This window comes from Enhydra lutris, unplaced genomic scaffold (genome assembly GCF_002288905.1).
Source record: "Enhydra lutris kenyoni isolate GAN:26980312 unplaced genomic scaffold, ASM228890v2 scaffoldscaffold45, whole genome shotgun sequence".
Taxonomy (NCBI): domain Eukaryota; kingdom Metazoa; phylum Chordata; class Mammalia; order Carnivora; family Mustelidae; genus Enhydra; species Enhydra lutris.
This window is the reverse complement of record NW_019154129.1, coordinates 15394270-15408839: the sequence shown is the minus strand read 5'-3', so window position 1 is coordinate 15408839 and position 14570 is coordinate 15394270. Positions and strand designations below refer to the sequence as shown.

The window sequence follows — 14570 nt, the reverse complement described above, 5'->3', positions numbered from 1 at the left end:
AATACCATTCTCCAAAGTACTTTCTGACCCCTTTGGAAGTCACTTGTCTCGGTTGGGACTGAAAATAATTCTCAGGGGTGAGTTCTGGAAAGAATCGGCGCTGCTGTGAGCAGACCCGGGCCTGCGGTGGGGAGGTTTGTGCTGAAGGCTTCCGGCGCGGCACCCTTCTTACCGCGTCTTCGCCGTGAGGTCCGGGCCTGGCTGGCGGCGTCGCCGGGCGTCTGCTGTCCACGGTAGCATCTGCAAGGGTCATGGCGGAGCCCAGGTCTGGGTTCTGGGTCGGCCTCCTCCAGCGGCTCTGCTCCTCCCCGGCTCTCCAAGTTGAGGAGGAGGGGGAGGACGCATGCCTAATGCTGCGTTTCTGAAGAACACGCTTTTGTGGCCATTTCTGCACTTTCCAGCTCGGGGTCCACCTGTTGGCTTCCTGCAGGGAGAGACGCGGGTACCCGCCCCGCCAGGCTGGCTCTGGGCACAGTTTCCGCAGGGCTTGTCCGGTGAGCGCGTCCTTCACAGGATGCTGCGCAACGCTCATTTATGTCCTTTCTCAGACACGTCTTCTTCCGGAGGCAGTGATGGCTGTGGTATCGCTGCTGGCCTCGCCTTCTCACCGCGCCCCTGCACCCCTGCACACAGCACCCCCGGCCCTGCGGCCCCTGCGTGCGCCGGGACTTGTTTCCCCACTTGTCGCTTCGCTTCCGGATCCTTAGCGTTTCTCGTCTACGGTTCTTGTCCACTCGCCCTCTTACTCCTCCTCAGGAAAAGAGGTGCCCCTGAGATAATGTTTTTTAAATTTTTATTTTTTAAAGATTTTATTTGAGAGAGAGAGAGAGTAAGAATATGAGCAGGGTGACGGAGAGTAAGAACATGAGCAGAGTGAGGGACAGAGAGAAGCAGGCTCTCCACCGAGCAGGGAGCCCAACACGGGGCTCGACCCCGGGACTCCAGGATTGTGATGGAGCCAAAGGCAGACGCTTAACCGACTGAGCCACCCGGGCGCCCTGGAGATACATTTCTTGTTTTTTTTTTTTGTTCTTTTGTTTTTTGTTTTTAATATTTATTTGACAGGGAGAGAGAGAGAGAGAGAGAGATCACAAGTAGGCAGAGAGGCAGGCAGAGAGGGGGAAGCAGGCTCCTCCTGAGCAGGGAGCCCGATGAGGGGCTCAATCCCAGGACCCCGAGATCATGTCCTGAGCCGAAGGCAGAGGCTTAAGCCACTGAGCCACCCAGGCGCCCTGGATATACATTTCTGAGACCTTGCTGGGTGCTTTCCTCCCATCTTTTGGCTTGGTGTAGAATTCTAGCTTGGGAACCCCTCCCGTTCCCAAGCTTTGCAGGAACCACTCAGCACCTTCCAGCAGTAGGGCTGCTGCCTGGACCCTGAGGTTTGCTGATTGTCTTTGTGACCTTTTCTCCAGAAGCTTTTCACATGTCTTCTCTGCCCCTGAAGTTCAGACTCTCTACGATGAGTCTTGTGAGTCCTTCTTCCCATTAATTATGGTGGGCAGAGTGACAGATTGTTCCCACCCTTCGTCCCGCGGACCTTTCTCGAGCTGTTGATAGGGTTGTCTGTCCCCCATTCTCCCTCTGGGAACTCCTGGCTGTGGCCTTGACCACCTCATCCTTGCTGCCCCCACACTGGTCCACTCTGGCCCCTCCTTTGACGAGCCACAAGCTTTTTCTCCCCATCTCTTCCCTGTGTCCTTGTCTGTCTTGTTCAAGTTCTCCCTCATAGCCAGGCTGCCACCGCCGCTCACAGCGCAGTGGTTGCTCGCGGCTGCTGGTGGGTGTGTGGTGTAGACAGCCTCGCTGCCTTCTGGTTTCCCAGAGAGGAATCGGGCCTGGCTGTTGGCCTTCAGGGATCCGTGCTGGGCTGTGGGTGGGTGTGCGTGCTGTCTGTGGGCCCCCCTCTGTGAGCTGTGGTCTCGAACCCTCCTGTGCAGTCTCAGGTGGCGGCTGCAGCCCTCCTGCCCCTTCCCTACACCTTCTCTCTTGTGTGTGGCATGTGAGCCTCCTGCTGTTCTCTGTAGTCCTAGGGGCATAGGACCCAGCAGAAGTGAAGGTCGCCCACCCTCCTCTGCACTCGTTCTCACCATCCCCCTTGTAGAGGGCATCGGACTCCAGGGAGCATGATGTTTGTTCCAGACCCCACAGGGATTGCACGTTTGGCATTGTTTGCCTCCTCCCCCCACCCGTGTTCCACCCCACAGACGCTACAGGGGCTGAGATGAGGGAAGGTAAGAACCTCCGCCCATCCTCCCACGTCGAGGATGTGGCCGGGCTCTGTGGCCCCGGGGCCGTGCTGCCTCCGCTGTTGCCCGCTCCTTGGAAACAGCCTCTGAGAATGTGAGCTCCCCTTCGCAGATACACTTTGGCATGAAAAAGCCCGGTCCGTAGGTGTCTGTAGTCACGGTTCACACACAGCCTGTTTTCCAGACTGTATGCACACACACACGCGCACACGCACACACGGTTGTGATCTGCTGCCGTGTTGCACTTAAAACCGGCGCTAGAATTCTAAGGAAACTCAAAATCCGTGGTACTTTACTCTTCACGGTGACTCAGGCCTTTACACATGGCCCTGTCATAGGACCGTGGGGTTCGCAACCACCAGCTCTAGCCTCTGTGACCTGGTTGTGTGCTTCCTGCACGTGGGCGTGGCTGTGGGGTTAGCCTGCGTGTGAGGACCTGGAGGCCGCAGCACAGAGCTGGCCTCAGGCCGAGCGGGGTAAGGGCAGTGCCAGCGGGACTGCCACAGGGCAAAGGGCATTCTTGGTGCGTCAGACGTCTCCCATGGCACCTTCTCCTGCTGGGTCTCCTAAGGGAGGGTGGTTTGACGTGAAAGAGGCACTCCCCCTCAGCATGTGCCCAAAGTGGCCACATGCTAGCTGCCCCCTTCCTGTCCCGTGTCCAGCCCTTGGGAGGCCATGAGCTTCTGGAAGGAGCTCAGGGTGGGGTGACGTGTCAGACTGTGGCTCCTCTGCAGGGTGGTCTTTGGTGCCCCAGCACTGACGTCAGGAGCTCTTGGTGGGGCCTAAGTCATGGGTGTTTGAAACAGCAACTGGACAGAAAGAGGATGACCTTTTGGGTTCAGTCCACCCAGGATACATTCAGGGGTAAAGACGGCCGCCTTTTTTTACCCCCTTCGAACATTTCTGGAAGAAATTTGAGGAATGCACAAGCTCAGTCAATACTAAAAAGAAAACAGAACTTCATACGTTTAATAACAGATTTTCATGTGATGGACATCTTCTGTGTAATTTTAATAGTGTTTTATTGAATTCTTACCCTGCATTAAGTCTTTCACAGGAGCTGTTTCTGTGTATAATCTCGTCGACTCCTCCTCCTAGCTTGTGACCCCTGTCTCATGGGAAAGTAAGGCTCAGGAGGAGGAGCGGCTGTGTCAGGGACACACAGCTCTGAACATGAGGCTGCTCAGTTTGGAGCCTTGGTCGGCACAGGGGACACGCTGCTGGCGCTCCGGGCCAGTGCTCTGAGAGCTTTAGGTGCAGCTGGTGAGAGCTGCTGGAGTGTCCGCCAATAAGACTCTCTAGGGGGACGGCACACATGTGTTTGCTGAGCACCTGCTAGGGGGCCAGGGGCTGAGGAGCCAAGGCAGGAGTTCTGAGGGTGTCGAGGGGGCTTTCACAGGCCCGTGGGAGCTCCCGATGTGGCTCAGGGGGATAGGGGCCCTGTGGCCCGTGGGGCTGGGCCCTTGGACCTGTTGCCACAGAGGACGGTTGGGTCTGTGCACCTTCCCAGGCTTGACCCCTGAGAAGCTCTCGGTGAGACCCTGGTCTCTCCCTGTCCCTGCCACGAGGAGTAGGTTTGCACATGTGGGTGGTGCTGCATCTGGAAGTCAGGATCCTGAAGTAATGTTGCACAGGCCCGTGGCAGAAGAGGAGATGATTTCCTATCACAGGGGAACGAAGTCGTGTTTTATTACTGAGGACAAAGTACCTTCACCCATTTGCTGCCAGGGAGGGAGGCCGAGAGGTTGGGTTCCAGAGAGCAGCAGGGACTTGTTCTGCCCCTTGGGCAGCAGCGTCCTGCCGGGACCCTGCTGGCAGAGACCTGGGCCCGCACTGTGGGTTCTGGTTCTCAGATGGGCCTGGAAACCCCCATGTTCCCAGAACTCGTGATGGCGCCTCTCGCCACTCTCCTGGAGGTCATTCTCTGGACTGGCCTCTTGTTTCTTCTCTTCAGGAACCTGCACCAGTCAGCGGCCCTGACCATGGACACCCTGCAGGACCCAGCCCCGGACCCAGTGGAGTGCATGGAGGAAGACATTGCGGACAAGGTGGGCCCCGGGATGCAGGCTGGAGGGAGGCCCCCACTGAGAACAGCCAGGTCTCGAGGCGCTTGGGCTGCTGCATCAGGGTGCAGGCCACATGGGGTGCGGGCTTGGCTGAGGGGCAGTGGTGGTGCCATCAGGGGTGATTAGATCCTCCACCATTCCTGGCATTGTCCAGTGGCCAGGGGTGGAAGGGAACATTTCCTGCTGTGTGTGGAGAGGGAGCCGAGAGGTCAGATGTTGCCTGTATTTGTCTGTGGGCCCATTTGGGCGCACTGATGCTCAGAGACGCCCTTCATCTGGCCCGTGGAGGCAGGCTCTTAGGGTTTCAGGGTGGTGATCACAGAGCCAGACTACTGTGGCAGTTCCCAGAGAGGCCGTGTGGGCTGGGTTCCTTGGGGCAGGGCGACTTCGCTGTGGAAGCAACCCCAAGCTTCCCGAGGGTCTGCTCAGCAGGAGATGAGAAGGGGTGTGAGTACACCCCTACCTCCTCCCGTCCCCCCCATGCTCACCCCCTCCCATTCCCCACCCCGTGCTCACCTTCTCCCATCCTCCATGTGCTCACCTCCTTCCATCCCCCCCATGCTTACCTCCTCCTGTCCCCCCACCGTCTCCCCTGTGCTCACCCCCTCCCATCACCCCCATGCTCACCTTCTGTTCCCACCCCACCCCCGTGCCCACCTCCTCCATGAACAGGTGGACCCAGCTCTAGCCTAGTGCACACTGCCTTCTAAACAGTGGGCTGGGAATGCAGGCTCTCTTGCCTCTGGACTCTGAGGCCACTGTGTCACTCCCAAGGTTGTCTTCCTGGAGAAGCGGGTGTCGGAGCTGGAGAAGGACACTGCCGCCAACGGGGAGCAGCACAGCCGGCTGAGGCAGGAGAACCTCCAGCTTGTGCATAGGTGAGGCAGGAGGGTCTCTGTGGCCATGGTCACCTGTCTGTGTGAGAGCCTGGCCCTCACGGCCCTCTGCACCTCCCACAGCAGGGTCTCCGCTGCCATAGTTGTGGCTCCCATCTGGAGCTGTCCCTCCACTGGCTGCTGGGAGCCAGCACGGGACACCTCCAAGTCAGCACGTTCCCCTGCATCTCATCAGGCCGCAGAGGAAAGAGCAAGGGGAGGCGCCTCCTCAGCTCTCGGGCCCGGTGAGGCCGGCAGCCACACCACCCGCACTGAGCACGTGGCAGAGGCCACCTGGGGAGAGGGGACTGGGACCCTCTGATGGGGCCTCAGCTCTTGTCCCCTATTCCTGAGAACCCATCGTGACTCCAACACTCCTGGAGACGGGCTTGTTGCTCCGTGCGGATGGCTGTGTTTGAGGCATGGCATCCTCCCCTTTCCCTCTACTGTGTCCTGCGGGCCACCACGCCCGCTGTTGGAGCCAGCAGGTGGGGACTGTGAGGGCAGGGCCTCCAGAGCCCCCTGCCCCTGGGCGTGGGCCCAGCCCTGGAAGCACGCGGGTCCTTGCAAGCCCTTGCAGCAGAGGTGGAAGTAGAGTGGCAGCTGCTGGGCGACGGGACGCACAGCCTGGGCCAGTCGGGCCCTGTGCTGCGGGGGGCAGTGCGTCACTGAGGGAGCGGCATGACCTGCCCCCCCGCCCCCCGCCCGGCCGTCTATGTCCCGGACGGCTTGTGCCGCATATGCCCAGCTGAAGGCAGCACGTTTCCGGGCGGCGTAGGGGCTTGGCTCAGGAGCTGCAGCTCTCTGGGCTGTGTGCGCAGGCAGCTAGCTGGGTATGCGGGGACGCGGACCGAGGGTGGGAGGCCCCAGGGGCGTGAAGGAGGATCAGTGCTGCGCTCGGTGACTTCAGGCAAGGGCCCTTCCCCTCGCAGCCTCCGCAGGCTTGCCCCTGACCCGGGCAGCAGGGCTGGTCACAGGCCCCGTGCACTCACTCGACTCCTGCTGTGACGCTCCATCCTGGATGGCACGCACTCCCTGACCCTGCTCTGGTGTTGGGCGGGCAGTCTGCTCTTCGGAGGCTGGGAGTTAGAGTGGGTCGTTCCTGCAGACGCCCCCACACTCCACTAGCACAGTTGCATCAGGTCCTCTGTGCAGCCAAGAGCCTAGGCTGGACCCTGCACCCGGCCCAGGCTCCCCCAGCGGGGCTGGCCCGCCTGGTCCTGCTGCCCAGCTGAGGGCGGGCCCAGCGTGCTCGCGGAGGGGCTCCGGGGATGTTTGTTCCCCTGCCTGTCCATGTCCAGGGAAACCTGGCTGGGCCAGCACTCATATTTGTCCAGCTGCCTGGTGAGGCTCCGTCTGATCTGACGGCCCTACCAGTTACCCATGTATGGAGTGGAAAGTCCACGGCCTTTGCCCAACAGCCTGCCGTGTCCAAGCCTGTGGGTGTTTCTTGGGCTGTTTCCTGAGTTCTCCTAAAAACAACATGTTTCTGCTGCTTCTTGAGGGTTCCTCAGGTCCACGGTGTCTCTAGCCTGCTGCGTGGCTGCTGCCCCTCTACCGGCGTCCCAGCAGCCCCACCCGGGTTCTCACGCTTGCGGTTTGTTCATCTGATTGTTTTAAGACGACTGATTTTAGAGGGAGGGAGAGAGCCCGAGTGTGCCTGAGCAGGGGTGCGGCCGAGAGAGAATCGTCAAGGCGGCTCCTCACCGACTACAGGGCCCGACGTGGGGCTCCATCCCAGGACCCTGAGCTCAGGACGGAGCCGCAACCCAGAGTCCGACGCCTAACCAGCTGGGCCCCCGGGCGCCCCCCGTGCTTGGCTTCTTGCTTTCCGGATCCCGTGTTTTCCTCTTTTCTTGCTCGTTCGTCGTCTGCGGAGGGTGTCCCTGGACAGTTGCCTGGGGTGGGTGCAGAGGAGCAGGCCCGGCAAGGCCGCGTGTGTCTGGAGTGTGTCCGCCCACAGAGAGTGGGGCTGCGTCTGGAACCACAGCGGGAAATTGGCAGGTGGGCGCCAGTGCCCTCTGTGGGGTCTGGGCTCTCACCTGGGACGCTGAGAAGGCCCCCCGTTTCCTGTGATGGCACAGGATGCCAACCTTTAAATCTCCGAGATGCCCCTCAGCTTCAGGAGGGTCTTTAGAATTATTTCTCTGTACGTTTTGTTCTATCTCCTTATCTGTCTGAACGTCTGTTCATCAAATGTGTTAGACCTTATGGACGTTTCTTCTCATTTTCTTTACTTTCCTGTTCTCTAATTCCGCCATTTCCCTCTTTTTAAGCAGGTTCCACACCCAGTGTGGAGCCCAACATAGGGCTTGATCTCACGACCTGGGCTTAGCTCAAGGGTTGGATGCTGAACTGACTGAGCTGCCCAGGCACTGATTTTCCTCTTTTTATTTTTTTTTATTTATTTATTTTTTTTTTAAAGATTTTATTGATTTATTCAACAGAGAGAGAGAGAGAGATCACAAGTAGGCAGAGAGGCAGGCAAAGAGAGAGGGAAGCAGGCTCCCGGCCAAGGAGAGAGCCCGATGCGGGGCTCCATCCCAGGACCCTGAGATCATGACCTGAGCCTAAGGCAGAGGCTTAACCCACTGAGCCACCCAGGCGCCCCTTATTTTTGTTTTTTTTAAAGATTTTATTTGGGGCGCCTGGGTGGCTCAGTGGGTTAAAGCCTCTGCCTTAGGCTCAGGTCATGATCTCAGGGTCCTGGGATGGAGCCCCGCATCGGGCTCTCTCCTTGGCCGGGAGCCTGCTTCCCTCTCTCTTTGCCTGCCTCTCTGCCTACTTGTGATCTCTCTGTCTGTCGAATAAATAAATAAAATCTTAAAAAAAAAAAAAGATTTTATTTATTTATTTGACAGACAGAGATCACAAGCAGGCAGAGGGGCAGGCAGAGAGAGAGGGAGAAGCAGGCTCCCCGCTGAGCAAGGAGCCCGATGCGGGACTCGATCCCAAGAGCCTGGGATCAGGACCTGAGCTGAAGGCAGCAGCTTAACTGACTGAGCCCACCAGGTGTCCCCATTTTCCTCTTTGGAAAAATGTAATATCCTTGGTCTTCTCTTTCAACACTCTGAATTTCCTTATTTATTTATTTAAATGTGTGTTTGCTTCTGTCTCTTTTCTCCACTTTGCAGATTTTTTTTCTCCCAAAGATTTCACTCACTGATCTGACACAGAGAGAGACAGCGAGAGGGGGAACACAAGCAGCGGGGAGCGGGAGAGGGAGAAGCAGACTCTCCAATGAGCAGGGAGCCCGATGCGGGGCTCGATCCCAGGACCCTGGGGTCATGACCTGACTTGAAGGCAAACGCCCGACAACTGAGCCCCCCAGGCACCCCTCTCTTACTGAATTTTTTTTTACTTCAGATGTTCTGCTCCTGTTCCCTGTGGGGCAGGTCACACACTCTGAGTGTGAATTATAGGGCTTTCTCCTGCGTGAGGTGTGTTCTCTCTGATGGTTTCGGCCGCTTCTGTGTCGACACCTTTCCCATGGAGTCTGTTCACTCTTGGTGTGAGGCACCAGAAAGAGGTGGAGAAGCCCTGTGTGCATGGACAGTTTGGAGGCGTGGGCGCTCTGCGCAGGGCCTGGAGCCCTTCTCTTTGGGGTGGTCAGTCCCTGTGTCCTGCAGCTGCCTGTGGGGGTCTGGTAGGCACCAGGGTCAGGGCCCCCACAAGAACATTCCCTTTGTCCTCATGTTCTCGCTGACACATCCCCTTGCCTCTGCCATGGGTGGCCTGGGCGTGCGGCCCGCAGGGTCAGTGCGGGGTCCTCCCGGGACCTGGTAGCCCCTGGTGGGCTTGTGCCACTGGGGAGGCTCCTGCCCACACGCTGGGATGGGGGATGCGCTGCCCAAAAGCGACGGAGACTCTGGTTCTGAGGCCCTGGGTGCAGGTGTGGGAAGCAGAGGCTGTCTCGGCAGGCACGTCCTCTGCTTCAGAACCGCCCTTGGCCGGACCTGTGGGGGGGTCTCCACGGCCCCTCCTGCAGGGGTCCCTGGCGCAGGGAGCAGAAGGCCTCTTACCTTCGCCCCTTCACCTTCGCAGAGCCAATGCCCTCGAGGAGCAGCTGAAGGAGCAGGAGCTGCGAGCCTGCGAGGCGGCGCTGGAGGAGGCACGGCGGCACCGGGAGCTCCTGTGCAAGATGGAGCGGGAGCGGAGCATCGCGGTGGAGAGCCTGCAGGCCAGGTGGGCCGCCGCCCGGGGAGGGAGCGGACTGCGGAGGCCGGGGAGGAGCCACGCGAGGAAGGCTGTGAACCGCGCTCAGGCTCAGAATTCGCGGACAGACCCTACCCGGTGTCCTGTGGAGTCTGTCCCCCGTCCTTTTTGAGGCTGGCGGGGTCCCCTTCTGCTTATCTGGAGGTGGGAGCCTTCAAGAGTCCAGAGAGATGGGGGGGCACGCCCCGCGGGGAGCACGCAGGGAAAGCGCGAGACCGCCAGCTGCCCCCACGCAGGTCGGGCCCCCCATGCAGGGCTTCCTCCCGTCGTGGGACGGTCCTACACGGCTCCCAGCCAGGAGTGGTTGAAGAGGCTGCCCGAGGGCTCCCGGAGCGCCTCCCCAAGGGCTGTGAGGGGTTTTGGTCGCTGAGCCAGAGCCGCTTTGAGAACTCAGAGGACCCCAGGGCTTGTGGCCTGCGGTCCTCTCCAGCGCCTCGGCTGGGGTGCGGCCGACCGAGTGGAAGAGGAGCTCCTGTGAGGCCTTTCCGAGAGCGGGCCTCCCGGCGGGCTGCGGAAAAGGCTGCACCCCGAGCGGCACCAGCCATCCGGACGTGAGGCCTCCTTGCTGGCAGACACAGCCAGGCCCGGGCAGCTGGGGGACCTTCTTTCCTGGGCCTCGGCACAGCGTGGCTGTGTGTTCCTCGTCTGTGTGTGCGGGTAGCCTCTCCCCTGGGGTTCTGAGCAGGGCAGCAGCTCGTGGGGAGCGAGGTATACCAGGTGTCGCAAAGCCCTCAGGGGACAGGGCGGGACTCCACTGCTTCTGAGCAGACCTGCTGCCTGCTCTGTGTGGCTGGATCCCGTCAACCTCCTGCAGTTACCTGGGGGTGGGGGCGGTGGGAGGGGTCAGCACCCTGAGGTCAGCCCAGCACAAGGGCCTCTCTGGTGTGGCCCCAGTCTAGTGTGGTGCCCAAGAAGAACGTGCGCAGTGCAGACGGCCACAGAAGGCGACACGATGGACAGGACTGTGGAGCAGAGAAGAGGCTCCTTGGAGAAGGGACTAAGTCTGTGGCTGGGATGGGAGTGAGGCCAGCACGGCTTCTCATCATGTCAGAAAGTAGGGAGGTGCTCAGAGAAGCATGGATCTGCACACAGTGATGGGGCAGCTGATGAGGGCTCCCAGAGGTCAAAGCTGGACCACTTTGAGTAACACACTAATACTACTACCGGACCATAACCTGGAGCCCCACTCGACGTGAGCCCTGGTGAAGACGTGGGGAGCAGACATGAACCTTCCTCACAGAGGGATTCCCAGTGATGCGGGGAGATGCCCCCCGGGGCTGGAGCAGAGTCCTCCCTCCCCTGGGGCGCGGGCCGGGCCCAGTGACCAGCTTCCAGGGGACAGGGAACCCGCGGGAAGAGACACCTGGAAACACACCTTCACCAGGTGATCCAGGCCTGCGGTGAGTCGTGTGGCACCTGATCGGTGACAAGGGCACCTCGCCTCTGTGACCCGTCTCGTCCCAGAAACACCAGACAAACCCAGTGTGGGGGCATCGGAGCAATATGGGACGAGAACTGCCCAGAATGACCAAGCTCACAAAGAGCCAAGGAGGTCCTACAGACTGCCGCAGACCAGAGGGGCCCAAGGAGACGCGGCGACAGAGTGCAGTGTGGCCCCGGGATGGGCCCCAGGGCAGGAGGGGCACCGGTGGGAAATCAAGTGAAGTGGGTGGTTTGGGGACTAGTGTATCCCAGTGTGGCTGTGTGGGCGGCAGAGCCACCACAGCAATGAGCACATGGCCTGCAGGAAGGGGGCCTGAGCCCACAGGGACCCTGCACTGTGTCTGCAGCTTTTGTGTAAACCCACAAGTGTTCCTAGACCCAAAGTATATTTAATGACCGTCCTAGCTTAACGAAAAGTTGGGGCCTAGAGTACTTGAGTGAGGTCTGGGGCCTCCTGGGGAGCCTCTGTGGGTCCCTGGGTGACTCGCGGGGTGGCTGTCAGGACAGGGGGCCTCCCTTGCCTCAGGGAGGCACATTTCCTGGGCATGAGGTCCCAGCCTTGTTCTTGTGTCTCAGGCTGCAGCAGCTGGACGAGGAGAATGGGGAGCTGAGGTCCTGCACGCCCTGTCTGAAGGCCAACATTGAGCGCCTGGAGGAGGTGAGCGGTCAGCTGGGAGCGCTGAGCGTGTGGGGCCCGGCCCCGTGACAGGTGGGCACGCCATCGGCCCGGCTAGCGTCAGGGCGCTCCTCTGCCCTCTGCCACTGACAGGTTCTTAGAGTGGGACGGCCGCACAGCCAGCGCAGGGTGGAACCACTCCAGAGAGCATGCTGATGGCCCTGGGCCCACGGGCCCCGGGGATGGGGACAAGGACAGCTTGAGTCTGGCCATCACTTTGTTGGAGGTTGTTGGTCCCTGCCTGACATCCCAGCGTCCCCACAGACATGGGTCTTTGGGTTCAGCTGAGATGGACGTGTGGTTGAATTCAGGGCCGACTTCAGCTAGACCCCCCATGCCTGGTCCTGCGGGTGTTCCCTCGAGAGGCCTCTGCCCCCTTCCTCCCCTCCTTGCCAAGGTCCCCTGGGAAGCTGTGAACCCTGAGGACGTCCAAGACCACATGTGCTCTGGCTCCTGTGAGCACTTCCTGCAGAGCCGCTGTGGTCCTGTTCTTGCCTTGGTCCTTCCTGCCCCGCCTCCCTTGGAAACCGTCCCTGTGGCCCTTGCAGCCACGCGCACCAGGTGCTCTCCGGGCCCACCCGTGCGCATGGTGCTCAGGGTCAGCGTGCCCCCAGAGGTGTGTGCACTTTGGTCATGATGGGGTGGCTCAGGGGCCGCCTTTATGATGGAGCCCAAGGGGCTGAGCGCGCTCAGGAGAGCTGTGCGAACGGGGCAGCCAGCGGGCACGCCGCAGCGGACATCCTCCCGCCGCAGGAGAAGCAGAAGTTGCTAGATGAGATCGAAGAGCTGTCCCTGCGGCTCAGTGATGAGCAGGAGAACAGGAGGAAGCTGGGGGACAGGCTGAGTCACGAGAGGCACCAGTTCCAGAGGGACAAGGAGGCAACCCAGGAGGTGAGCCTGGCATCCTCTGTGTCCGGAGACCGGAGGCCGGTAACCAGGTCGTGCCGGGCAGGGCTGCTGGGCGGGAGGGGTTTGGGAAGCGTGGCATCGTCCTCCTGCTTGGGGATGGCGCTGGATGCAGCCAGAGGTCAGGACGCCGAGGGCTGGCACTTGCTGCCTCGGTGCCTGGAACCCGGCTCCCCCGCACGTGCCCGCAGCTGATCGAGGACCTGCGGAAGCAGCTGGAGCACCTACAGCTCTTCAAGCTGGAGGCCGAGCAGCGGAGGGGCCGCGGCAGCAGCGTGGGCCTGCAGGAGTACAACAGCCGCACCCGCGAGAGCGAGCTGGAGCAGGAGGTCCGCAGGCTGAAGCAGGTGCGGCAGACTCGCCCCTGGGGCGCTGCGGAAACTTCCGGGCCCAGCACGGGGCAGGGTCATGCGGGGGGCTGGGACGCTGAGCGGGAAGCCCCTCTGGCCGGTCCCTGTGCCGGTTCAGCCACCAGTAGGGTCCCAGCTGCAGGAGTGAGGCTCCCGCGCGCTCCCCCACCCAGGATAACCGTAACCTGAAGGAGCAGAATGACGAGCTCAATGGGCAGATCATCAACCTGAGCATCCAGGGCGCCAAGAACCTCTTCTCCACGTCCTTCTCGGAGTCCCTGGCTGCGGAGATCAGCTCCGTCTCCCGAGATGAGGTAAGGCCTGGCCAGGCCCGGCCACCCATGTGTGCCATGGTCTGTGCACCAGGCCGGCGCTGACACCGCTCTTCCCGCAGCTCATGGACGCGATTCAGAAGCAGGAGGAGATCAACTTCCGGCTGCAGGATTACATTGACCGGATCATCGTGGCCATCATGGAGACCAACCCATCCATCCTGGAGGTCAAATAGAGGCAGGAAGGCCCAGCCTGGTGGGCCCAGGACCCCACCTACACTCAGGAGATGGCCACGGCACGCGTGCGCCTGAGACCAGTGGCTGGGGGCGCAGTGACGGGTCTGCGGAAGGAGAAGGAACGGGAGCCCAGGGCTGGGGCCCACACAGGAGAGGGTGGGGCTGGGCTGCTCTCTGCAGAGATGCGGAGACTACGTCTCCAGCTCAGGTGAGCCCTTCTGGGAGCTCCCTCCCATGTGGCAGACCCCGCTGCTGCCTACCCATCAGGGAAGGAAGGAAGGATGTGTCCCCACCAGGGTGCTTCTGCATGATCTGCTCAGAGGCCGTCACGTGATGGCACGGCAGCCCCAGGACCCTCTCGCTAGATGCGGTGGCATGGGGAGTACAGGCAGCCGGGGCGTGCGCGTCAGGGTTTGGCTGGGAGCTGCGGGGGTCCCAGCTTTCCCGGGGCCGGCTCCCGTCCAGAGGATCACTTCGGTCCAGCGCCAGACCCTCCCGTGGAGGCTGGGGCAGGAGCCTCCCTTTTGAAATCAGGACTTGAGAGTCTCACCATGCGGAGCATGCTCTCTGGACAGGGTGGGTGTCACTGGCCTTTGTGACCCCAGGTGCAGGCAGCATCCTGGTGAGAAACTGCCTCCCGGTTGGGGTGGCCTCCCTGGCTTCCTGGAGCAGCCCCTCCCCCGGCAGGTCTCAGCTGCCCCAGGGGAGTCCCGGTTTCCTAAGCAGAGTGCACGTTTCCCCTGGGATTTGAAGTCGAAGTGGCCGTCCTTCCCCAAGCTGGGTTTTGCAGGTGGCCAAGCTCTGCTGGTTCTCCCAGTACATGATCAAGAATGGAGAACAGGGCCCTCCCAGCAGCCTGGGGGCTCCGTTAAGGAAATCATTGCCTGGCTCTGTGCCCCCAGTGCCAGGCACCGCATCACCATGGGGGCCGCTGGGCCTGCACACAGACGGGCCACTGCTGTGTGCACGTGTGCGTGAGAGGGCATGTGTGTGTGTGTGTGCGTCTGCGTGCGTGTGTGTGTGTGTTGCCCTGCGTCCCTCCGTCCTCCATGTGGCCCACCTTCTACACTAAGATTTAAGACGTTGCCTCGTATTGTACATTTTGGGGAAAGCCTTGGGTGTAAATCAGTGTAAACTTGGAGGAGAGATTTTTCTATCATGTAGAGTAGGTATTTTTTATAGATTGAAGGTTGATCAATTTTTTAATACTTCCAAGAGAGAAAACTATCTGTGTATACACATAAAATATATATATGTATGATAATAAATACTGGAACTCTG

The 14570-nt window shown here is 60.5% G+C and overlaps 1 protein-coding gene across 1 annotated transcript in view; it reads left to right on the top strand.

The window, feature by feature from the left end:
* LOC111156292 (RAB11 family interacting protein 3) overlaps positions 1 to 14570 on the top strand; it is a 78854-nt gene extending 64284 nt beyond the window's left edge. The window contains exons 8-15 of the mRNA XM_022517070.1: positions 4204 to 4297; positions 5090 to 5193; positions 9235 to 9375; positions 11425 to 11506; positions 12278 to 12415; positions 12622 to 12777; positions 12954 to 13094; positions 13175 to 14570. Coding sequence (XP_022372778.1) covers positions 4204 to 4297; positions 5090 to 5193; positions 9235 to 9375; positions 11425 to 11506; positions 12278 to 12415; positions 12622 to 12777; positions 12954 to 13094; positions 13175 to 13288 — 970 coding nt within the window. The 3' untranslated portion in view covers positions 13289 to 14570. The remainder of the gene's footprint in view (positions 1 to 4203; positions 4298 to 5089; positions 5194 to 9234; positions 9376 to 11424; positions 11507 to 12277; positions 12416 to 12621; positions 12778 to 12953; positions 13095 to 13174) is intronic.